Here is a 23,394-nt window from a genome sequence, read left to right as displayed (position 1 = left end):
TGTATCCTGCAATTTTACTGAATTCATTTATTATTTCTAATAGTCTTTGGTAGAGTCTTTAGGGTTTTCTGTGTATAGTATATAATCTGCAAATAGTGACAGTTTTATTTCTTCCTTACTAATTTGGATACCTTTTATTTCTTGTCTGCTATGGCTAGGACTTCTAGTACTGTGTTGAATAAAAGTGGTGAGAGTGGGCATCCTTGTCTTGTTCCTGATCTTAGAGGAAAAGCTGTTTTTCACCATTGTGTATGATGTTAGCTGTGGGTTTGTCATATATGACTTTTATTGTATTGAAGTATGTTCTCTCTAAATGAATGCACTTTGTTTAGAGTTTTTATCATGAATGGATGTTGAATTTTGTCAGATGCTTTTTCTACATCTATTGAGATGATCATGTAATTTTTATCCTTTATTTTGTTAATGTGGTGTATCATATTGATTGACTTACAAATATTAAGCCATGCTCCTATCCCCCGAATAAATCCCACTTGATCATGGTGAATGATTTTTTTCATGTATTGTTGAATGTGGTTTGCTAATATTTTGTTTAGGATTTTTGCGTCTGTGTTCATCAGGGAAATTGGCCTATAGTTTTGTTTTTTAAACAGTGTCTTTGGTTTTGGTATCAGGGTGATCCTGGCCTTGTAGAATGTATTTGGAAGCTTTCCTTCCTCTTCTGTTTTTTTTTTTTTTTTTCCTTTTTTAAGTAGGCTCCATGCCCAGCATGGAGCCCAACATGGGGCTTAAACTCATGACCCTGAGATCAAGACCTGAGCTGAGATCGAGAGTCAGATGCTTAACTGACTGAGTCACCCAATGTGCCCCTCCTTCCTCTTCTGTTTTTTCCGAATAGAGAATAGATGTTAATTCTTTAAATGTTTTGTAGAATTCACTTGTGAATCCATCTGGTCCCGGGCTTTGTTTGGAGTTTTTTGAGTACAGTTTAATTTTGTTACCAGTAATTGTTCTGTTAAGATTTCCTATTTCTTCCTGATTTGGTTTTGGAAGATTGTATATTTCTAGGAATTTATCCATTTCTTCTAGCTTGTCCAGTTTGTTGGAGTATCATGTTTTGTAGTAGTCTCTTATAAACCTTTGTATTTGTGTAGTGTCGGTTGTTCTCTTTTCATTTCTGATTTATTTGGGTCTTCTCTCTTTTTCTTGATGTGTCTGGCTAAAGGTTTATCAATTTTATCTTTCCAAAGAACCAGCTCTTGATCTCCTTGATCTTTTCTACTTTTTTAGTCTTTATTTCTGCTCTGATCTTATTTCCTTTCTTCCAACTTTGAGTTATTTGTTTTTTTTCTAGTTCCTTTAGGTGTAAGGTTAGATGAAGATTTTTCTTGTTTCTTGAGGTAAGCCTATATTGCTATAAATTTCCCTCTTAGATCTGCTTTCACTGCATCCCAAAGATGTGGACTGTTGTTTTCATTTTCATTTGTCTCCATGTATTTTATTTCCTCTTTCTTCATTGACCCATTGGTTATTTAGTAGCATGTTGTTTAGCCTCCATGTTTGTGTTTTTTCCAGTTTTTTTGGTAATCAATTTCTAGTTGCATACTGCTGTGGTTGGAAAAGATGCCTGCTATGATTTCAGTCTTCTTAAATTTATTGGGACTTGTTTGGTGACCTACCATGTAATCTGTCCTGGAGAATGTTCCATGTACATTTGAAAAAAATATGTATTTTGTTGGTTTTGGATGGAATGTTCTGTATATATCTGTTAAGTCCGTCTGGTCTCATGTGTTGTTCAAAGACACTCTTCCCTTATTGATTTTCTACCTGGATGATCTATCCATCAATGTCAGTGAGGTGTTAAAGTCCTCTACTATTATTGCATTACTGTCCATTTCTTTGTTAATACTTGCTTTATGTATTTAGGTGCTCCAGTGTTGGGTACATAGATGTTCACAATTGTTATATATCCTCTTTCTGGATTGATCCTTTTATCGTTATATTATGCCCTTCTTTGTCTCATTACAGTCTTTGTTTTAAAGTCTATTTTGTCTTATAGAAGTATTGCTACCTGCCTTCCCCTCCCCTCCCCTGCTTCCATTTATGTGGAATGTCTTTTTCCGTTCCTTTGCTTTCAGTCTGTGTGTGTCTTTAGATCTGTTGTCTCGTGTAGGCAGCATATAGATTGGTCTTGTTTTTTTCATCCATTCTGCCATTCTGTCTTCATTGGAGCATGTAGACCATTTACATTTAAAGTAATTATTTATAGGTATGTATTTATTGCTATTTTGTTGTTTTCTGGATGTTTTTGTAGTTCTTCTCTGCTTCTTCTCTTGCTCTCGTGATTGATGACTTTATTGTTATGCTTGGCTTGTTCTTTTGTTTGGAGCATATTCCTCTGTCTTCTCATTTTGCTTGACTTTGTTTATATGAATTAGGGGGGAGCAGCTACTTCTCCTAAATTTGAAGGAATGGTTTTGTGTATGGTCATCCCCTGTGTAGACTGTGTGTGTGTGTGTGTGTGTGTGTGTGTGTGTGTGTGCGCGCGCGCCTGCTGACTTGCGCAGGCTAGAGCTGTAGTTGGCATGGGGGGCGGGGTTCCCAGGACAGTGCTTGAGCTGCCCGGGTGGAATGGCCTGAGCTGAAGTGGGCATGAGCTGGGGTGTCCCATGGTGTTCCATGCAGGGGACACCCTGACAGGACAGCTGGAGCCAAGGTGGGCACAGACCAGGGGGTGCTGGGGTGCTCCATGTCAAGGGTGCCCTGGCAAGCAGCTGGAGCTGCAGTGGGATGTGGCCTGAAGGGTCTCAGAGTGCTTTGCAAGGCGGGGTGCCCTAGCCAAGGCAGGTGCAGCCCGGGGGGTCCACTGGGGGGGCTCCATACAGGGTGTGACCTGGTGGGCCAGGAGGTCCCAGGGTGTCCTGTTACAGCAGCATTGTATGTTCCTAACATCTATGCTGCACTGCTGCTTTGTGACATTTGGAAACCCAGGCCAGGAGCTCAGGATAGATCTGAGCTGTAGCTACAGATATGTGGTTCATCTGAGGCCAGGGGAGGGCTAAGGACCTGTAGAGAGCCAGCTAGGGAATGTTTCTGGTGTCAAACCTGTCCTTTCGATTAATGATCAGGTGTAAGCACATCACTGATGCACCCCCAGAGTTGAGGTGTTGTAGAGGACAGACAACAGGCTGTGCTTAAGCATCACTGCTCAAGGTCTACAAGCTCCCCCCCCGCCCCCCCTCCCCCGCCCAGGGTGCTTTGCCCAGAGGAAGGGGAGGCAGGACAGCATAGGGTAGACAGCTTAGCAGCTTCAGGATGAGCCCCCACGAAGACAGGGAGAGGGGGCAGCTCCCGCCAATGAGCCCTCCAAGAGGCCAACCGAAGGCAAGGAGGGGTGGCAGGCATGCATGTCAGACCTGCGGATGGTCTGAAGGAGAGGAATCCAAACTGTTCTCCAAGAGACTGCCCTGGCAGGACTTCTCTAAAGCTTACTCTTTCCTAAGGGCTTAGTGTCTTAAAATTCAGATAAGCCCAAGTCCTAGAAAGCTGATGCCCTAATGGATAGCACAGGATATCTGTGTTCCCATTTGCCAGATGAGAAAGTTGAGGCCCAGAGAAGCGAGTCACTCGGCCAAATTGCTCAGTTACGTGTTGTGACACGGCCACCACTTGTCTGTCCTAGGATGACAAACCAGATCTAATGGATGGACACACCGGCCGCCTCCACCTACTGGGAGTGTGTAGCCATAAGCTTTGTTTACTTCAGAAAGGGCTCCCTCAGGATGATGGTCAGCTTCCTTCCCTCTTGCAGGGCAGAGCCCATTGGGGGTGCTACCAAAGCTTGTCTTTAGAGGTCTTTCCCTCCCTTGGTTAACTGTAGTCCTGTTCTGCCGATGAGACGTACTGAAGTCAGAGAGCTCTGGAGGTGAGCAGAGGGCAGCATGGGGGGCAAAGCTCTCAGCCTGAAACCTGAAAACCTTTCTGTCACCGCTGGCCCTCTCTACTGTCGCCACCCCTGTTCCAGGAACCCGTCCCCAGCACAGGGGAGAGCGTGTGCACCCCGACGCAGTGCTGCACAAGGCTAACATCCCGCGGGGGTTCGCAGTTGGGGCTCAGCACAGAAATAAGCGGAGCATGCGGCCGCTGGAGACTCCCAGGTGAAGGCCAGGCAGCTCCCTTCGTTCTTCCACGCCCTTGCTACTCTGCAGCAGGACTCCTGGCCCAGCGCCATCAGCACGTCCTGAGAGCTAGCTAGAAATGCAGAACTCTCCGGCCCACCCAGACTTCCTGAGTTGGCGTCTGCGCTTTAAGCCCTCCACCGTGATTCCTAGGAACGGTGCAGGGGGGCAGGACCGTGGTCGGCTCCTCCTCCTCAGAGCCACCTGCTTCCACTGCTGGGCCCAGCATACGATGTCCAGTAACTTCACCCACCTCAAATGCAGCCAGCAAGCACTGAAGGCCCTCTTGCTTCCCCCAGAACCTTTGAAAAGACAAGTTAGGACCAGAAAGTTAAGTGATAAAGCTCTTAGCTTTACAGGGCAAATACTCAAGACTTCTCCTGGAGACAGAGGTAAGTACCCAAACGCAAAGTTGTTTGGGGCTTTTGCTTGGGGCAGCGACACCCCATTGCTGCTGTACGGAGCTGTCTGGTATCTGATATTAGAGAGATGACTCTGAGGGATTTTACATGTTATGTTCCTTATTCCCAGATTATTCAAGGACAGACATTTGGGCTACATCTTTGAAAGTCCTAGGAAGCTAATTTATGGGCAGCCACCACCCCCCCGCCCCCAGGAATACCCGATACAGGAGGTGGTTTTCCGTCTCCATAACTCTGTTTGCTGATGAACTGACCTGCCCTCCTCCCAAACCCTGTCCTCAGCCAAACTGTTTGCAGCGGTTGATAAAACACGAGTCAAGGAAATGGTTTTTTTTTTTTTAGACTTTTTTTTTTTGGTTTGTTTTTAAAGAAACTGCATACATCATCAGAGACGAACAATAATTTAAATACCATGCAGTTTCTGTATGTACAAAACCTAGGCCATAGAGATCCAGTTTAATTTGTATTCTATTTACATTGTCTTCCTCATACAGCCATCATCTGTTAAATTAGAACACAGGAGAGCGCTCCTATACAAAGACAAACTATGTACAGACACCCGGGAAGCAACTGGAGAAAGCAACTGGTTTGGGGATTAACAGACAGATGGGAAGAAAAAGTCATTTAAGGTGACCTCCACCCACCGCTGTGCACAGGGAAAACCTGACATCCCATTCATCGAAGCTCACACCACGATATTCATTCGGCAAATATAAATACACGTTCATAAGCGGGAGAAAAATAAACTCAGGTTTTTATCACATCTACCATCACATTGTTTGGTTTCTCTAATTTGACATAAAGGCTAAAGTTTTAAAAGTTTTACAGGGCTTTGAGGGCCTTTGGAGAGGAACAGATCAGCAATTTTGAAAGAGCAAGTAGGCCGATGGCAGTCCCTTCTGTCACAGATGGTGGGGGGCAGGGTGGGGCAATGTCTGATTTCGAGAGGGAAACCGTTCGATTTGAGAAATTTCACATTTTTCCTCTCACGCTAATCCAAATGACAAAAGGCTCCATTGGGAATGTATCTGCACAAGACCTTTGAGAACTGCAGCTTTTTCAGAAAACGGATGCATTTTAAACCACCTAGCCCATCTCACCTTTCTTTGTAACATCTTCCAGTTGTCCTAAGAATACAGCAAAAAAGAAAGAAATTTGGATAGATTTCTATCAAGACCTCAAGATTTCACAGAAGGAAAGAGACAGCAGAGACCCCCATCCTGTGGTCCACTGAGGTTGCTGAGCCCCCTACACTGGGCTTGAAGTAGCCCACCTTGACGGTGGGTGAGATCTCAGGGGCATGGAAGGTTCACCCCTAATTCCTGCAACTGACTTCTCAAGAAGGGTGCTCTGCAGGAATTGAAGTGGAGATTGTGTTCCCTGTCCTCCGTGCTCAAAGTGGACTGCGACAGCAGGGCACTTCAGGCAAGATCCCTGGGCTGCCGGCTGGCTGCAGGGAAATCGATTTGGGCGTCACGTTCCCAGGGCCTCGGAGGCCCAAGAACCGAAGCCAACAGAGAAGCCATTGGCCTTCGAAGGAGGAGTCCAGGCCTGGGAAGGAGCTCCCTTAGGCCTCGCTCCTGGGCCCGGGGAAGGCCCGCCCATCACGCTAGGGCCCTGGGAGCCGCACGAGGCCAGCTGGGAGTTACAGGAAGCTCGGCCTCGAGCCCTGGCCAGGCAGGCACCCTGCCTGGAACACCTGCCTGCCGCAGAGAAGTCAAACGAAAGAGCCCGACCTCTTTCATCATACCATTTGCACATTCAAACGTCAGTAAGCCTTTCGGGAAGACTGTTTACAGCCACACTGAAGTCCCGACCACGTTCTCCCTGAACAGTACCCTCCCGCGGCAGTTAACTATCCAGCCTCAACATTCAGAGAGAAGGATCTAGCAGGGGTGCCCCTCCTGGGGCTGGGCAGCGGCGCGCTCACTCTGGGGGGGACAAGGAGAGCGGACGACGGCTTGGCAACGGTGAGTGGGCACCACCTCAAGGACGGCCCTGAGCTCCCCCCGAAACAGGCCCGGCTCCTGGCCCCGTGCCGGCCGGAAATGAAATGGCCTCCTCGCTGGGTGTGCGTCCCCAGAGTAACGCTTCCCCCACGGCTGGGGCTGGGCACCGGCTCGCTCGTTTTTGTGAGGGCCAGTCTGGCATCTAACTCTCGGGCACGCGTGGAGGGGAGCGAGCCATGCCTGGAGAGATGGCGGCAACGGGCGACCACTCCCGAAGGCCAGGCGGAGCTGTGGGGCCGAGGGCCCTCCGAGGTCCGTTAGGAAGGAAAACAGAAGAAGCTGCAACAGGCCTCGTTAAGATCGCTGTTAGGGTTTGGGGGCTGTCCTCCCTCTCACTGCACGTCCTGTCCTTGGTGTCCCTCTGTCAGAAGAGCACTGCCTTCCTGTGGTCCCAAGTGAATGGGACAGAGAGAGAGACCTCTCCAGCCAGGCTCGCCAGCACCATGAGGGAGAGGAAGGAGCCTCTCCAGACAGGAGCAGGAAGGTACAGCGTGGGCAGGCGCGGCTGGTGTTTGCACGATTCTGGCCTATGCCAAACCCTGAAGCTCCGCACAGAAACTCGTCAGTGCAAAGAAAGGAGACTAGAAGGCCATCAAGTGGTTCTGGAGTACCCGCCATCGGTGACTGGACAGTCTTTCGGGACTGGGCTCTGGCTTGCATGCATGGGTCCTACACTCAGAGGCTGTTTGTTAACTTCCAGGCCACACAGTCACCGGCCCCAGGGTGTGCAGAGAAAAACGAAGAACACCAGCCAAGCAGTTTCTTACCCCAGCCTTTCTGTCCTCACCAGGGTCCTCACACTCAGATGCACGAATACCATGGGAATACCACGGCAGTGGCCGTGTGCGTAAGATCACCCGTGACATTTGGCTTTTGTGACACAGCTGGGTCAGTTCACTTGAACTGAGCAGATGACTGCTTTCCCCTTCTAAACTGGAGCTCCCTAGAAGGCAGCTCAGCTCAGTCTGCAGGGACAGGCTAGGGGCTCTGCGCCGGCCTTCCACACCTGGAGCCTACACACTCGGGACCAACAGTCAACCACAGACTCCCCGAGAAAAGCATCTTCCCTTTTGTTCACTGCACGGATGACGGCTGAAGGGGGAGAAAGGACAGGGGCAACCGCGGATAGGGCTCCCTCTCAGCATCCTCCTCCGAGCCGGACGCCTACAGCCAGTGTGTCTGGTCAAGTCTAGAAAGCCCACCCGACCATTTGCTTTGCACAGTCCATTCCAGGCCAAACCCACAGCCTCGGCTTTCTTTGGACCCAGGTGACACACACTTTAGGGGAAGAGGTTCGCTGGGGCCTAAATGAGCCTAAAGGAGGTTGGCCTGCCGGGCCTGGGTGGAGAGGCCGGGGCCCGCTCCGAGCGCCGGGGAGTCTTCCGTCCGACCCACCGGTGTCCTCGGTATCCGCGTGGTGCCAGTGATTCTGACCGCCGAGCGGTGACCCCCGTATTTTCGCAAAGAGAATCCTGATCACGTTTCCTTTTATTTTTCTTCTTCTTCTTTTTTAAAAAAAGGCAGTTCAGAAGATTTACATCATAATGGAGAAGTGAATAAATACCAGCACTTATGGTTCTTATAAATTTATGTTTTGAAGACAGCATAGCACTCAAGAGGAATTTGACTGTTAAGGTCGGTGAAACCTAGGAAAACAAATAATTAAATCAGGACCGAGGGGCTATTAAAGGAGCCAGATTCCCCAGTCCGAGCTTTCTGTCCTCAGATGCCCCGTTGCTGACAAGTGCCGGGCCGAATCTGGTTAAACCCCCACCCAAAGGCACATGCCGACAGCTCTCCTCCAGTCCTTGAGCCCCACGGGGTTCACCTTTGATTCTGGAGCGGTTTACTCTGGAGCTCCTGGGGGCCCCACTGGATGGCCCTGCTGGCTCTCAGCCTGGACTCCGCAGCCAGGTGGAGCTCCCAGCCTGTGTCTCCGAGTCCAAGCACTACAGAGCTGGTACGTCCTGTTTCTCTAAAATGGTCACCGTTTAGTACGAGTCCTAAGAATTGAGTTGATGACTCTGTCGCCATATGACCTTCTATCAGCCCCTTAAATCTCTCTGTGCTTCAGTCTCGTCAAGGGTCTTTTCTTCTCAGCCTAAGTTTCCATAAAAACCCACTCTGGTGTTATTGGTGGTCTGGCACTAATCAGAACTTTCGTTTGGATAATTTAAAAACTAGGCTTTCAGAAGGTCCCACTTAGCCTGGGCTGTGATGCTCCTTCCCCGCAGGGGAACTTCACGCTGACCCTTCACCTTCTCCCCCCCCACACCTGCCACACCACCTGCGACCCGGGGGCAGATGGGAGAGTTCCTGGAAGCAAATATTACAGTGTGGGGGGGGGGGAGGGAAAAGAACCCCTCGATACACTAACCTTGTTAAATGTCTACTCAATTCATGAACTTCCATTTCGGTGCTTTTAAATTCATTGAGCTCCTTTCGAATGGCAGCCTGGAATGAAGAGAAGCCCGTGAGTATGCGGAAGAGGGAAAGGAGTTCGCCTTTTATTTCCATTTGCTTTGACGAAGCCAGATGCCAAAGTACGGAAAATGAACTCTTTCACTGGGAGGGGAAAAAGAAAAATCACCCAGCACCTACTACGAATCCTCATCCTGCTAAATGTAAATGCAAATGGCTAGAGCTGGCGAACTGTCCCAAGTGTCCTCGTCTTCCTGTCTTCACGGAGCGCTGCCTTCATCTCCCTTAGGTAAATGACCTGAGCTCGCCACAAGCACGGTGATGCCTCAAGATGGATCCTTCTAGAAGGTGTGGGTCAAACTCCTCAACCAAATTAAGGGAATTAAGGGTGAGCGCCCCCCTTTGATTTATAAAGCCCTCACTCGTTTACAGCTCTGTTGACTCTGAGGTGATCTAGGTCATCATCAAGGACATGGGCTGCGTGGGAACGGCCTCCTCCTTCCAGCACTGGCCGCAGAGGGGAGCTGCGGCCCAGGGGAGGGCCAGGCAGCATGCTGCAGGACTGCACAGGGGCCAGTGGGACAGACGTCTGGCCTTGGGGGCAACCTCGCTTCTTCCCCGGGGGCTGAAATTCTTTAGGTGGGACCAGCGCCCGCCCCCCCCCAGAAGGCAGGCGCCCAGTGTGCCTGTTTACCAGCCTCAGTTTCCACTTCCTGTTCCTCCCGCGGGGCGGCCTGTGCGGAACTAGAGTTCCCTCCCTGCTGCTATGCACAGCTTGAGCACGCGCGTGTGCGGACACACTGTACCTTCCCTCGGCTTCAGCTCAGCGCACTGCAGCCTGCCCGGGAACGAGAGGGCCAAGGCCCCTTCCTCCGTTCCCGCTTATGCGACATAACTGCCCGGTGTGTGCGTGTGTGCGTGTGTGTGTGTCCGCGCGCACCTAGCGGCTGCTGGGACCACCCCCGAGATCACGCCCCACAGACGCCTGCACAGGGAAGAGAGAGTGCTGTGTTTAAAAGGAGGGCAGAGGCTTCCACTCATCAGGGCCCGTGTGGTGGACCCACGCTGTGGCAAGCACTTCGGGAACATCGGTCGGCCTCCGACCCCATCATTCCCACCCACGTGTAGCAGCTTCCCTGCGTTCACGCTCCCTGCGATTGGTCGGGCCAGAGTGTCGCTGCAGAGGACCTTGCCACTTATAAAAGTGGTTTTTATAAGAAAGCCACTGGCCCTGGGAACTCATGGGGTGAAGGCAGGCCTCTTCAAGAGAAGGCCCCCAGTGTCTCCCCAGTGTCACTTGCACATTGGGTGTAGTCATTAGACTTTTTTTTTTTTTAAAGGCCCTTAGCTCTCCCATTCCCTCATGATGACTGGACTAGAGTCACAAAGGATTACGAAGCAGAGGTTCATTTTGATACATGGTCCGGTGGACACGTAAGAATGAGGTCTCTCTCCCAGCGGGGAGCCCAATGCGGGGCCTGAACCCATGACTCCGAGATCAAGACCTGAGCTGAGATCAAGAATCAGATGCCCAACCGATCAAGCCACCCAGATGCCCCAGAATGGTGCATCTTTTGCCTCCCATCTTTTGCCTCATTTCCTATAAAATGAACCCAACTTCCGATTATTCTTTGTTTTCCAAATGCATGAGGGGTTAGTGAAGGGAGGCAGGTTTTGCGGTCTCTGTGATCTCTGTCCCGTTTCTCCCATTAGGTTATGATACCCGCAGTCTCTTTTGGGTTGGGTGACTCCTCCCGGGTGCTGAGGACAGCGTCCTCTTCCCTGGAAGTCTGCGTGGAGCGCAGAGCCTGGCACTCGTGAACCGTTCTGTGCCCACCCAGGCGCTCTTCTGTTCCTCTGGGCCCAGCCTCCCTCGCCGCCTTTCCTCCTGCCGCATGTCGCATGATATTACGTGACTGTCTTGTGCCCCCTCTACGGCAGCGCAGAGCCAGTTCAGTGAGCCCCGGGGGAGGGAGTGGGGCAAGCAGCGCCCTCGGCAGGCAGGCCCCGGCCACCCAGCACCCCCTTAGGGACACCGCGACCACGGCTTTGATGCTGCTCTGACTACTGGCTACGGGCTCCAAACTGAGGCATGAGCCCCCCCACCCCCACCCCTCTGCTCACTTTGTCGGCGGCGGTGAGGCGGGTCCACGGCTTGTCGGCCCTGCGGTCGTAGTCCTGAGCATCAGCCACCTCCACGTAGTCGCTGAAACGGATGAGGATCTTTCTTTCTCTAAGTTCTTCCACCGTGGGTCTTTGGCTGAGCTGCAGAGAAGGAGAGAGACGGACCGTCAGCCAGAGAAGTTCAGGCGGCCTGGTCGGTTTGCACACTTACAGGGGAAGATGAGAGGCCACCAACACATCCCACAGCGCGTGCGGGACGCGGCCCTGCTGGGGAGCTAGGACTTCCGACGCCCGGGCCTGCGCCTTCTGCAGGGCTCCGAGAGACACAGAGCTTCATCGTCCCCGGAACTCGCTACCGGCTTATCCGGACAGACAGCCGGGCTGTCTCTTCCTTACCGACACGGCAGCGCCTCCTCACAAGCAGCTCGTACTCCTGCGGGCGCGGGTCTTCCCACACCTGTGCCCCTTGTCCCAGCGGGTGACCGGCCCCGTACACCATGCTGGTGTCTCATCTCGGTTTTGTAAGTCCACAACCATGTGTCAGAATGAGTGCGCTCTGCAGGATGGGCTTGTAAATCATCTTACACGTGTGTGTGTGTGTGTGTGGGGGGGGGGTGTTTGTTTTAGACACAAAAGGTGTATATGCAAACAACATGCAAATTCAGGGGTATAGCAATGATCTAGGAGGTCCGAGGGGACGCTGCTCCTCAAGAATTTCAAAGGAAAAGCCAGTCCACACTTGCAGAGTGAGGCTGGGTTTGTGCCAGGGAAGCGGGGGTGGGGGGTGGGGGGGTGGGGGGGCGGGGACAGGCCCACGGGATGGGTCTGCGGGGAGGGGTGAGTTCATAGTGACTTCACCGCCTCCCCATCCTAGTTCTAGTCACCAGCACCCTTCCTTTGTACTTGAACAGCACAAGGCTGTCGTTTTTATTAGCATTTCCTGCCATGAAGTTGACTTCTTCTGGAGCAACACCATCACTCTTTCTTTAGGAGGCTGTCCATTGAGGTTTAACCGATGTTATTTAAAAGCAATTTTTCCTCTAAGCCCGGGACCGTATTTACTTCTATTAATAGAAAATGCAGTCAGATACAATCTTACCGCAAAGGCCTACAAACCACCCCACCCCCCCAACACACACACACACGGGAATCCAAAGCACCCGGCTGTTCTGTTTCCTGGCTGCTCCGGAGGGCCCCGGCTTGCTGCTAGCTGGCTGATGGCAGACATGGCCGGTCAGAGGACTGCCCGGTGGTAATGGGCAGAATGGAGCCAGGACTGCGAGGCTCCAGGTAAGAGCAGAGCCTACTCGCCTGGACAACGGGTAGCTCCCCGTCAAAGTGGTTCCAGTGTGCTGAGGCCGCCCTGGCTTTCCCGGGACCGGGCCTTCCGGCAGCAGTGCGGGCCTGTCGCCGGAAAGCACAGGTCCCCCAGGCTTTATGGGCTGCTGTGAACGAGAGTGGCAGCCCGTCTGGACTCGAAAACCTGTTCTCTAAAATGCGACTTCAGGGAGCTTTTGCGCTGTCATGAAAGCACATACCAACACTGTTTCCACATTCTCCCCACTACATAAGGACTCCCACTCGAAATCCCTTGTATTTCTTAGGACTGGCAAGATTTACTGCGGGGTGCTGGACAAACTTAATTTCTAAGTGCACCACGACCAGAACAAGGCTAAGCGTGGAATTTCTAGTGATTCTTTCTAGAAATCATGATCTGGATATTTTACTAAAAGACTTGACGGCAGAGAGTCTGGAGTGAACAGGAAACGAAATGTTAGATCAGGGACTATTTTTCATGCCTGAATCCCATGGAGACTCTAGACAGCATCTCTACAAATCAATAGGGCGCTGCACCCAAGTGCTCCGAGGGAGGGAGTGAGGAGGGCACCAACTTTGGGAAGCTCCCCTGTGGGCACGAGCTCGTGACCCTGCCTCCTTGGTGCCCAGAGGGGCCTCTGGCTGGTGGCTGATGTAGCTCTTGGGGCACATGAACCTGGGGTCCCTCCTCAGAGGGTGAGGAAATCATCTTTGTGGCCAAAGTCCGGTTTCTGGGGATGGTGGGCTGGCAGAAGGGGTTGGTAGCCTTACGTTTTAATCTATGGCAGAAATACCACTTGCAACCAGATACTGAAGAGTAAATTCCTTGAGACCCAAATCCCACTATTAATACAACTTGACCCAAGTGCATGTCCCTGCCTCCCCTCCGTCTTTCCCTCCCTCCTTCCTTCTTGCCATCCATCCATGGAGCTAGCTAGCATTTTTTGTTTTTTTTGAAAGGGGGAGCATGTCATTTTGGGGTTAGTCTCAATTTGGCTGAAGAAAAAGACTGGTCTGTTGCTATGAGCATCAGCTCCTGGGGTTCATTTTTCTCACTGGTACCTTAACGTTAAATGGAACCGTACTGAGGAAATCCTGGGGCTGCGGGTAACTGAAAACCACCACTAGCATCTGGTCCTGCTGCGCTCAAGGCTCCAGGGGGAAGGAACCTGCCCAGGGCCCGCAGGCCCCACGGAATCCCCCCCTGCTGGCAGGCTCCCATCTCCGTCAGCAAAAACAGAGGTGAAACCTCCTTTCAGCTTTTCCCTTAAAAACAGTTCTCCCTTCCCTTAAACCCCTTTTTCTCCATTCCCCAAGCCTGTCCCAGGGAGGGCAGGTGAAATTCTCAGGCAGCTTTCCTGCCGGGAAGGAAGAGGAGCCAGTTCTCCTGTCCTGGAGCCCCTGCCAAAATGAGGGGCTATCTGGGGGCCCCCATCCCCAGCGGCCCCCACCCTCGGGGAGGTGGGTGGGCAGGGAACCCCCTTCCTTTGCCCTGCTGCCAACTGATGCCGTTAGCTGGGTTTCTGTAAGAAGGAAACGTATGCTTCAGTATTTTCCTATTACGAGTTTTTAGCAAGAAACCCCTCAAGTTTAGGAGAATTTCTGGGCCCAGCAATCAACCCCAATGAACCTGATGAAAATTTGATTTAGGTTTTTTCCTGAATGTCTAGACCTTTCTGTATCAGGAAGGACGGGTTGTCACCAGCCTCCTCATTTCAAGGACACACTTAAAACAAGCTAGTGCCTCTTCCTCAGGCCCCTTCACTACTCAGGCTCGGGAAGAGGGGGATGCCCTGCGCCCAAAGACCGGGTGCTCAGAGGGACTTAGAGGATCAAACCATGACTTGGGTGGGGGCACCCGGATGAAGTGAGGTCACTTAGCTCTCGTTCGGGAGGTTCCCACCAGGGGGACGCCAGCCCGTCATCTGGCCCTGCAGGCACCTGCTTATCCTACTCCTTATAGTTGGGGCGACATTTGGCTTGTCACCAGATGCTTGGGATGCTCCAAGGGAGAGAAGGTCCAAGAGACACAAATCATCACCCTAATAATTGGTATGGTGTTTTAGGATCTCTGAATTTCTTCCTTTATATAATATTTCTAGGGAGAAAAAAATCCATTAATAAACCCTTAAAAATTAATTTTAATGGGTCTCTTAACCGTCTCTAAGATTTGAGTATCTTTCCCTCAAGATAGTCACTGTAGGAAGCTGATTAAAAACATTTTAGTCAGACAGAATATAGTATTATTTCTTGTGTACTATCAATTAATTAAACTTGTCATTGTCATCCAAGAATAGCCTCAAATAAGAGTCTGTTATTAGGCCACTCATATAGAACTAGATCCATTTGGGTCTACTTTGCGCTGCCAAGCCGTCGATTTTTGGGGTTAAAATACATAAAAATTCCAGCTTTATGACTTTAAGTGCTTTTCAAACACCTTCAGTAAATTTATCAGTACTTTTGGCATTTTCCTAATCAGTAATTCAAATTGGATTTGGCATAATACAGTCCGTTAGTTCTCAGTTAATAGGAAGGGAATAATATCAGAGGACGCAAGGGAAACTCTCAGGGCCACAGCCCAGAACCATGTTACATTTGAACTATTGATTTTGGCAATGAATTTCCAAAGCTTGGTGAGGTGAATTTTTAGTGAATTTGGTGAATTTTTAAAAAAACAAAATATTCACTGTGATTGAAAATATAATGCACCTGCCATCAAGGTCCTTGGGGGTGGGTGTGTGTCACAAAATCAGGCGACAGAATGTCACCAGCCAGAAGGCCTGCAGGTCATGATACTGAGCCGACCACCGTCCCCGGGAGAGGTCCTGCTGAGCCCAGAGCCGCTCGCTCTCACGCCCGAGGAGCAGGACCACTGAGAGAGCTGCCCGGCGCCCCCCCCACCTCCTGTCCCAGCTCCCACCTGGAGAAGCCACTCACCTTTCGAGTTAACCTCCTCTTGATCTCTCTCTTCTCCTCTTGTTCCTCCTGTTCATTCCGAGCTGCAAGAAACAGTGAAGATGCTTTTGATTCTGGGAAACAGTGTCACACACAGGTGTATCCTCTGAACGTCTGCAGGCTCTAGGCTGAGCCCCTCACCACTTGAGAAAGGGGGGGGCGAGCTCCTGTCCTCTGCCCCGGCCACCCTCCGGCCTGCCTGTGGGATGCTCTCCCAATTGCCCGCATGGCTTCAAATGGGTAGTGAGCTGGCTGGCCTTCTCACTTTGCTTTCTTTATGCCACATGGGGGGTTTCAAGTCTCCAGGCAGAAATGCTGGGCTGAGAAGTGTGGCTTCGTGGCAAGGAGGTAGGTCCTACACGCGTGGGGGTGCTGTTGGCCCGGAGGCGGGCATCAGGGGAGAGGTGAGGCTCCCTGCTTGGGACAAGACCTGTGCCCGCTCAACTCTGCCTCGGGCCTCCCAGCGACTGACGGGGGCTCACTGTGATGTGGCCTCGTGTCTGGTGCTCTGTGGGGACAGGAAAGGAGGCTGGCCCGCGAGGGTGCCGGCCACGTGCTGCGGAAACGAAATAAGGGCACGGCTAACTCCAAACGCAGCCCTGGCTGCACGGAGGAATTCCAAACGCTCACCTTTCACAAGCCCTGATTCCATTAATTCTTTGAATCTTCCAAGAAGTCCACAGAGCAGGTGGGAGGCCAGAGTCTGGGACACAATTGCCTGCATTTAGACTTTTTAAGGAGTGTCTCAGGAGAGAAGACTTCGGAGTCTAAACGTTCTCAGCTTAGTATGTGGGCTGACTTACTCATCAGATGTTTAAAGAGCCGTAGGTAAGAGGGTCTGGGGAATGGAGCAGAGATATGGAGGGCAGAGAGTGCGGGCTTATTTTTCCTTGTAAGCAAAGTGGGTGACCGTGGGCACGTCACTTTCCTCCTGGGCTCAGGATGGAGGCACGGGTCTAAGCCTAATATTGTCTATCAAACCGTGTCAGAGAGGGCCTCTGCTTCTCGCCCCCTGACTTGAGAAGGGCATTAGTGAAAGCAATCTCCTTCGGGGTGGTCTCCTGGGCACTTGTTCTGTCATTTTGAAATCCCTGTTGTTGAATTTTGTTTCATAACTCATCAAAGCAGCGCACCCTTGCAATTCAGTCGTCTCAGGATAGGGCGGGTCTTTAAAAGAGGGAAGCCCCTGTGCACAGAAGCGGGTCCCACCCAGCTCCTCCTTGCCAGCCCGAGGCCACGCACGCTGAAGGTGGCCACACTTCCCACCGGGAGGGACAATGGCAGGTTAGAGCCGAGCGACATCCCCAGGGGCACAGTTTGACCGCTGTGACTGCCGGGGGGGGGGGGGGCGTTCAGGACCTTGTTCAGGGTCACCAGAGGACCCCAGTGCAGCATGCCCCCCAGGGCCCCCACCCCCATATAAGAGAGACAGCTCCTTCCTCTGGACTTAAAGATCTTATCTCCCTCCCAGAGTTCCCTTTAAAAATGCAAGTTTCTCTTGGATAAAAACTCTCGAAACTAGCCAGCCATTAACATCTTAGTATGAACCAATCGATCAGAGATAAATTGGGAGGCAGAAAGCACGAAGAAGGGAGACCGCAAACAGGTGCCGTCTGCAGGGGGGCCAGGGGGATGACAGTCTGGAGAGTGACGACCCAGGGGGCGGCTCCAGGGCTCTTGGTTAAAATGTACAGGCTCACAGGATAGTAGGGCCGCGGGGGGCCCAAGGGACCGCCACATCTAAATGTAAATGAGGATGGAAAAGCCGAGGGAGTGAAGTGGCTCGTCAAACGCCACAATGCTATGCGGCGAATTCGGCAGCCAGCCAGCCCAGCTTTTTTGCTTGCTAGGATAAGTGGCCCCCCCTCCCCGCGGCCTGTTTTGCGTGGGGCCGGCCCCTCCTCCTCTTTCCTGGTCAGAGCCTCCTCATCCCACAAGCCCCCTCCAAGCCATGACCCCGCACGGAGCTGTCCTCTCCCGTGTGTGTTTCTAGGGTCCCCCTGAGGGACGGGGGCCACACGCGACCGCCTCTGGAATCTATACCTTTAGTTCAAAGCCATTTACAAACCCAGGGCCATGAATTCTCGGGCTGAGGGTACCAAGACAACCCCGTTAGGCAACTGGGAAGAGAGGCCAGGAGAGGGCCACGATGTCATCATGTGCTGCCACCGTCAGAGTGTGCTCATTATGTGCTCAAATGTGCCCAGTGTCTCATTGGCTGCTGGACAAAGCCAGCGCTGGCCCCGGGGTCCGGCAGGGTGGGGCTGGAAGGCGCTGCAGACCCTCCAGGCGCCCCCCCCCCCCCCCCCCCGCGGAGCCGGGCGTCCGTGTCCCCAGCACCCTCATATAGATGGTTCCCCCAGGGACCGAAGGCCCAGAGAGCCAGGCTCGGCATAATTTGCGTGAGGGTGTTTTCTCATACCATGAAAAGTTTCTTGTTCCACAGAAGGGAGATGGGAAAAAAAAAAAATTCTTAGGAAAACTAAGTTCCAGAACGCAGGGAAAAAAAGAAGAGTTAACGGAAATAGGAAAATAGACGTTCATTTCTGAAAAGTTTCAAAACTGAAACAATCAGCCTGTTGGAACTTGGTCAGGCAGTTCTTTAATTTGGCCATTTGAACGGGAGAAGAAGGAAGAGGGACTAGAACCAAAGGGGACCCTGGGAACAATGTTTTAATGTCACCGCTTGGGTCGCCTGAACCTAAGACCCTCAGGCTTCTTAGACGCGAGTAACCGCCTCTGAGATCTGGGTCTTTCCAGATGGCAAGAAAAACCCACCGTGAGGGCCCCGCCCGTGGTCTCCCAGGGAGCTGGGCACGCAGCAGGCGGGAGCTGGACCTCCTCGTTCCCAAACCCGAGCCCTTGCTGAGAGAAACACTATTTTCTGCAACTTGAACGGTCCCATAGAGAGTGGCAGCCCCTTTGGGAGCAGGTTGGGGGCCACCAAACACTGTAGCGAGATTCCTCCAGAAAACAACAGATCCGTGTCGGGGGTGTGTGTGGGTGAAGAGGCAGAGGGGGAAGGAAGCATGTTTGCCTGATTTCCCACTTCCAGAATAAATGGACACCTGTTTTTCTTTCCAACAATGGAAAGGTTATAATGGATCAGGTATCAGATTGGGGCAGAAAAGGAGGCCAAATGCTTCCCCGACCGTGGAAATCATCTGAAAAAGTTCTCATTCCTTTTATAGCATATGAAGCTTTGAAACTGCTAAGGGCACCTCGTGGTTGGAAAAAAAAAATATACACACATTCCTAGAGACCTAGGAATTACGTGAGGTGCAGCCAACACAGGAAGGCCAGTCCTGAAAATCACGCCCGCTGAGAGCTGGGGAGGAGGCAGCTGGCCCGGAGCAGGGAGCCAGGAGGTGGACGGAGGCCCGGGGTTGCAGGCCACCCCCCTCCTCGCAGCCCTCCCCAGGGGAAATTCAGCGGCCAACGCTCAGCAAGCCATTCAAAACCGACCAAGACCACAGTGGGGAGGAGAAGAAAAGGAAGATCAAGAACCTTTTAGTTTGGTCTAAGTGGAAATATCCAGCCACTCAGACTGAGGCTTCATGTGATCGCATGTGCGTGTGTGTGTGTTTGTGTGTGTGTGTGCGCGTGCGTGTGTGTTTTTGTGCGTGCACACACACATGCGTGCATGTGGCCTGGCATTCCTAGGAAGCTCCGCACGGCATGTGTCTCTCTTTCCTAGGGGGAACTTAGAAGCGGATGTGTGCGGGGAGGAAGGGTCATGAATTAAACTAAAAATACTATTTGTTGACCATCTCGGGGAGAGTGTTGGTGAGAGTCGTAAGGATGATGGGGCAGACGTGGGCAGGGAGGTTTCGTTTTCTAAATTATTTAATATCTCCCACCACGCGGAGGAATCCTGGTGTCCCTGAGATGCTTGTTTCTTGTAATTTTATGTTGGTGAGGCACCAAGGGGATTCCCTCTCTCTATTCAAGTATCTCTGCGTCCTGAACCAAACACACAAGGGGCCCGGTGAGTCTCTCTTGGGAGAGAGAGCGCCTTCGGCCAGCCTGCCTTGGGCTGGCAGCAGGAGTCCCGAGAGGTGGACGTGAAGCATCCTCACTTGGAAGTGCTCTCCTAGACTTTACATCTAATTTTCGAAGGCAGGGCGGGGGGTTTATCAACAGCATGCAGCTGCCGTGAAAAGTCACGGTTTCCAGCCCCAGTCTGCAAACGGCCGTCCACCTTCTTTCAGCCATCAAGACAGAATCTGTGGTTTCTAAGTCAGTTCCGGTTTGACGGTGACCCGAGTGCTGCTCGGAGTCATTTGAGTGAGTCCCCGGCCCCAGCAGTACAGCTTCTCCGGCTTCACCGCCCACCAAGGGGAAGGTGGTTCTCGCCGTCTGCGAGCGTCCAACGAGCCGAGCGGACTCGGGTTTGCCTCCTCTGCCGGGGAGGCTGCCTGGGATGTTCTAACACGCCAGGATGGAGCGCCGACCACCCGTCATTTCCACACAGGCTTGTGGCCCACACTGAACAAGAGCCAAAGCCGGCACACGGAGTCACTTACGTTTTAGAATATTCCTCTGCTCCAGCTCCTCCGCCGTCGGCCTCTGGCTCAGCCGCCTGCGGAAAAGATCCAGGAAACGTTTTTGGACCGCATCATAGCCTCCTTGGGTCATTAATCTCCCCGGCCCTTGTAGGTGCATGAGGCGGAGCGAGAGGCTGCAGCTCCTGCCCCATCCTGTGCCGTGCGACACGGGCTCTGACCACCACCGCCTCCTCAGTTCCTCAATTTCAACCCCAGGAAAGGCACCCTGCGTCATGTCACGCCAAGCTGACCCTCCTCCTTCCTCCCGTCCTCCGCCCCTCCCCAGCCCTGCTCCGCCGGGGCCTCCGGGCCAGTGGACACTTCTCGTCACAGAGGCCCCTTTCTTTCATGCGGCCTCCTCGCTTCGGGACAGTGGCCTCTACCCGCCCCCCAGGGTGAGAGCTCGCTTCTTGCCATGTTTGTGCAGATCCAGTTAGGACAGAAAGAGGCTCATGGCCCCGGGGAGACGCAAGACAGCATGTCCTGTCTGGGAAGAACAATAGATGCTCTTCTTCTTGTCCCCACCCACCCCCACCAGAGCCGCCTTAGACGGGGAAGGACAAAGGAGCAGGAACTGCAATGTCTCTCCTACTGCTGGCACGTCATGGGGCCCTACCCAGTGCGACATGGCAGCAGGGGTGTCAACTGGTTGTGATGCAACAGTGTGGGGGGGCGGGGACGGACGATGGTGGCCCCGCGTCCCAGCAGAAGTCACCGGAGACTGGGAAGGGCCCTGCGGAGGACAAGTGCAAGCTGGTGTGGGCGGATAAAGCGCCAGGGACGAGCAACACAAACAGTGGGGCCCCGTATTCACAGAGACGTTTTTGTATTTTGAAGCTCCTGGCAATTATTTAACGACCCTGCAAAGTTGAGCATCCTGAAAATGAGATCGGGTAGGAAAACCATGGGAGGAGGCATGTGCGAGAGGAGAAAGTTGCGGAAGGAGTCGCGGGCTGCTCGGCGGCCTGCGCTGGGACCTAAGGGGCGCTCCCCCAGGAGCACAGGTTGTGCTTCCTCCCCGGGTATCGGCACCTGTGTCTCCAGGTGGCAAGGCATTTACACCGTGGGATCTCAGGAGAGACCCGGAGTGAAAACAGAAAGTCCATGGAGTTACCGAGTGCAAAGAGTTGACATTGAACGCTTCTTGTCACCTGCAATTCTCCTCATTGCCCTGGATTCTGAGAGACCCCAATGGCATCACCATTGATGCTCTAGGGAGGGCACGGAAGGATTTCCGTTCAGATACCGGTCGGTAAAATCTACAGCACCCTGGAAACGGCTGGAAATTGTATTCCGAAGTGTTGTTCAGTTTATAAGCCCACTGTCGTGTTCGTTAGTCATTTGTTCTTCCAAATGTCCCATGAAGACACTATTTCTTCCCATCGACCAGGGCCCGCTGTATATTTGGAAATTTGCAATATTGGAGACTCTAAATTGGGACTCCAGAGTCTCGAAGTCTTTCCTAAAATAGCACTCTCAGACCTCGGGAGGAAACTGTGTCATTGGTCTGGAATGCAGACTCTGCTCAGAATGAGCCGCGTGGAGGCTCTGCCCCACCTTTCCATTTATCTTCCCCCAGAATCCTCGCTTCGTTTGTAGGGATGGGCAGCCAGCTTCAGGGGACCCCTTTGCGGAACCCAGGCTCTGGATGCCGCTAGGGCTGTAGGTCAGTAGGTTTTGAATAAGCTCCTGATTCAAGATGGAGCTTGCCTCCCGGAAGTCTTATGCCCAGAAGCGTCTGCAGAACGTTCCCCCACTGGCTTGTGCTGAGAAGCCCACTGATTCTCTCGCCAGACCCGTTGCCTGGTTCTGTGCTGGCTTTTTCGTTTTTGTTTTTTCTCATGGGTCACATTTGGAGGGGACAAAAGGATGAGAGACTGAACTACATGCACACAAATTCTGTCTGCTGGGCAACCTTAGATTCAAAGACACATGCTTTCGAGTGAGGCCCCCTGTTTATGTTTCATTTCTCCTAAAAGGGCCTGAGAACATCGAGGCCAACCACAGCGATCAAACGGAGCTAAGCCCTCCCCAAGGACACGTACGGTAGTGAGGTGTTTTGGCTTTGAAAATGAGATCGGGTAGGAAAATCATACTCTGGCATCATGATGACAAAACACAAACAGCTCAGGAGTTAGGGGATCTGGGTTCTAGTTCTGGCTCCGCTCTGAACCTACTTTCCGTGGACAAGGTATTGGACTCCACTGCAAATAATAACTAGTAATTTAATGGCTAAAGCTGACGTCATCCCTGTCTCGTGCAGGCATGGTTCTTAGAAACAGCGGCTGTATACTCGGCCACATCCAAATGTGAATTCATTTATGGAGCGTGAGCAGGGGTGGGGGGGCGGTGGGGGGTGGGGATAGGAAAATAAGTAAATAAAATACATACTAAAATATTTAAATAAATGCGTTTGTTCATTTTACAAATTACTGGGTGAAGGCCAGCTCTGGGCCGGGTTCTGGGTTGGGCACTTGGATGAGTAAAAGAACGGATCAAGGTCCTGCCTCTGGGGGAGGCAGTCATTGATCAGGTAGTCAGGGAAGCAAGTATGAAATGTAACCGTAGTAACAGGCTGCCAACAGGAGGCACCTGGGCATGGATTCTGACCAAATTATGTCAGGAGAGGGGTCCCAGGGGAAGGGACGCGGTGTCCCGATGGGAAGGACGGACGGACGGAGCCATGGTGCTGGAGTGGAGACAGCAAGGGGAGGAAGGAAGGTGGGGAACAGGCAGGGGCCAGGCCGCGTGGCCCACGAGGCGAGAGGGCAGGACAACCCAGCACGTCGCATCCCGGAAGCGAGGTGGGAAGATGGGCACGACCGGCCCAGGGTGCTGAGTGCTGCCGAGAGGTCAGGCGAGCCTCGCAAACGGCCCACGGGGATCAACACCAGCTGGGCTTGCAGCAACCTCGCCTAGAGCTCTGCCAGGGGGCGCAGGGAAGGGAAGCCAGGCAGGAGCGAGTTGAGAACGGAGGTGAGAAAATGGACAAGTATGCACGATTCTTCCCGAAGCTTGGCTGGATGAGAGAGTTGCGGGTGAAGGGGGCTCTGGCGAAGTTTATACTTTTTACTGGGAGAAGACTGGGCGCGTTTAATGGAAAGAATCCGGATGAGGTGGTGGTGGCAGGAAACTATGTAAGGAGGGAGGAGGCTCAGATGATGGTGCAGGAGTCCCGAGGAGGCAGGAGGGGTTGGGGTCCAGGGACAGAGAGGCCTTCCTCCTCAAAAGCAGGAGGAGGGATGGCTCTTGACCGTGACAGGGGAAGCAGGATGGTATGTGTTGTACACAAGTGTGCAGGTTTGGTACTGGAATTAATGAAGAGTTCCCAGCTGATGGCTTGCAGTTACTATAACACAAGTAAGTTGGTTTATCACAAGGATGACTTCTATCAGCTTAAAACAATACCTTTCCTTGACAGGCTGGTCTTCAGACGGAGCCAAATTCATAAACTAAAGGGATA

General features: G+C 52.2%; 1 protein-coding gene across 10 annotated transcripts in view; it reads right to left on the bottom strand.

Moving 5' to 3' along the window:
• Positions 1 to 4,896: 4,896 nt before the first annotated feature.
• PHACTR1 (phosphatase and actin regulator 1) overlaps positions 4,897 to 23,394 on the bottom strand; it is a 557,340-nt gene continuing 538,842 nt past the window's right edge. For all 10 annotated transcript variants that reach the window (XM_032424836.1, XM_032424834.1, XM_032424839.1 and 7 more), the window contains 5 exons: positions 19,911 to 19,966; positions 15,367 to 15,428; positions 11,113 to 11,253; positions 8,945 to 9,021; positions 4,897 to 8,213 (listed from right to left, as the gene is read on the bottom strand). In XM_032424836.1, coding sequence (XP_032280727.1) covers positions 8,198 to 8,213; positions 8,945 to 9,021; positions 11,113 to 11,253; positions 15,367 to 15,428; positions 19,911 to 19,966 — 352 coding nt within the window. In that variant the 3' untranslated portion in view covers positions 4,897 to 8,197. The remainder of the gene's footprint in view (positions 8,214 to 8,944; positions 9,022 to 11,112; positions 11,254 to 15,366; positions 15,429 to 19,910; positions 19,967 to 23,394) is intronic.

This window comes from Phoca vitulina, unplaced genomic scaffold (assembly GCF_004348235.1).
Source record: "Phoca vitulina isolate PV1807 unplaced genomic scaffold, GSC_HSeal_1.0 scaffold31, whole genome shotgun sequence".
NCBI classification, from domain to species: domain Eukaryota; kingdom Metazoa; phylum Chordata; class Mammalia; order Carnivora; family Phocidae; genus Phoca; species Phoca vitulina.
The sequence above is the reverse complement of the archived record's forward strand: the minus strand, read 5'-3'. Positions and strand labels throughout refer to the sequence as shown.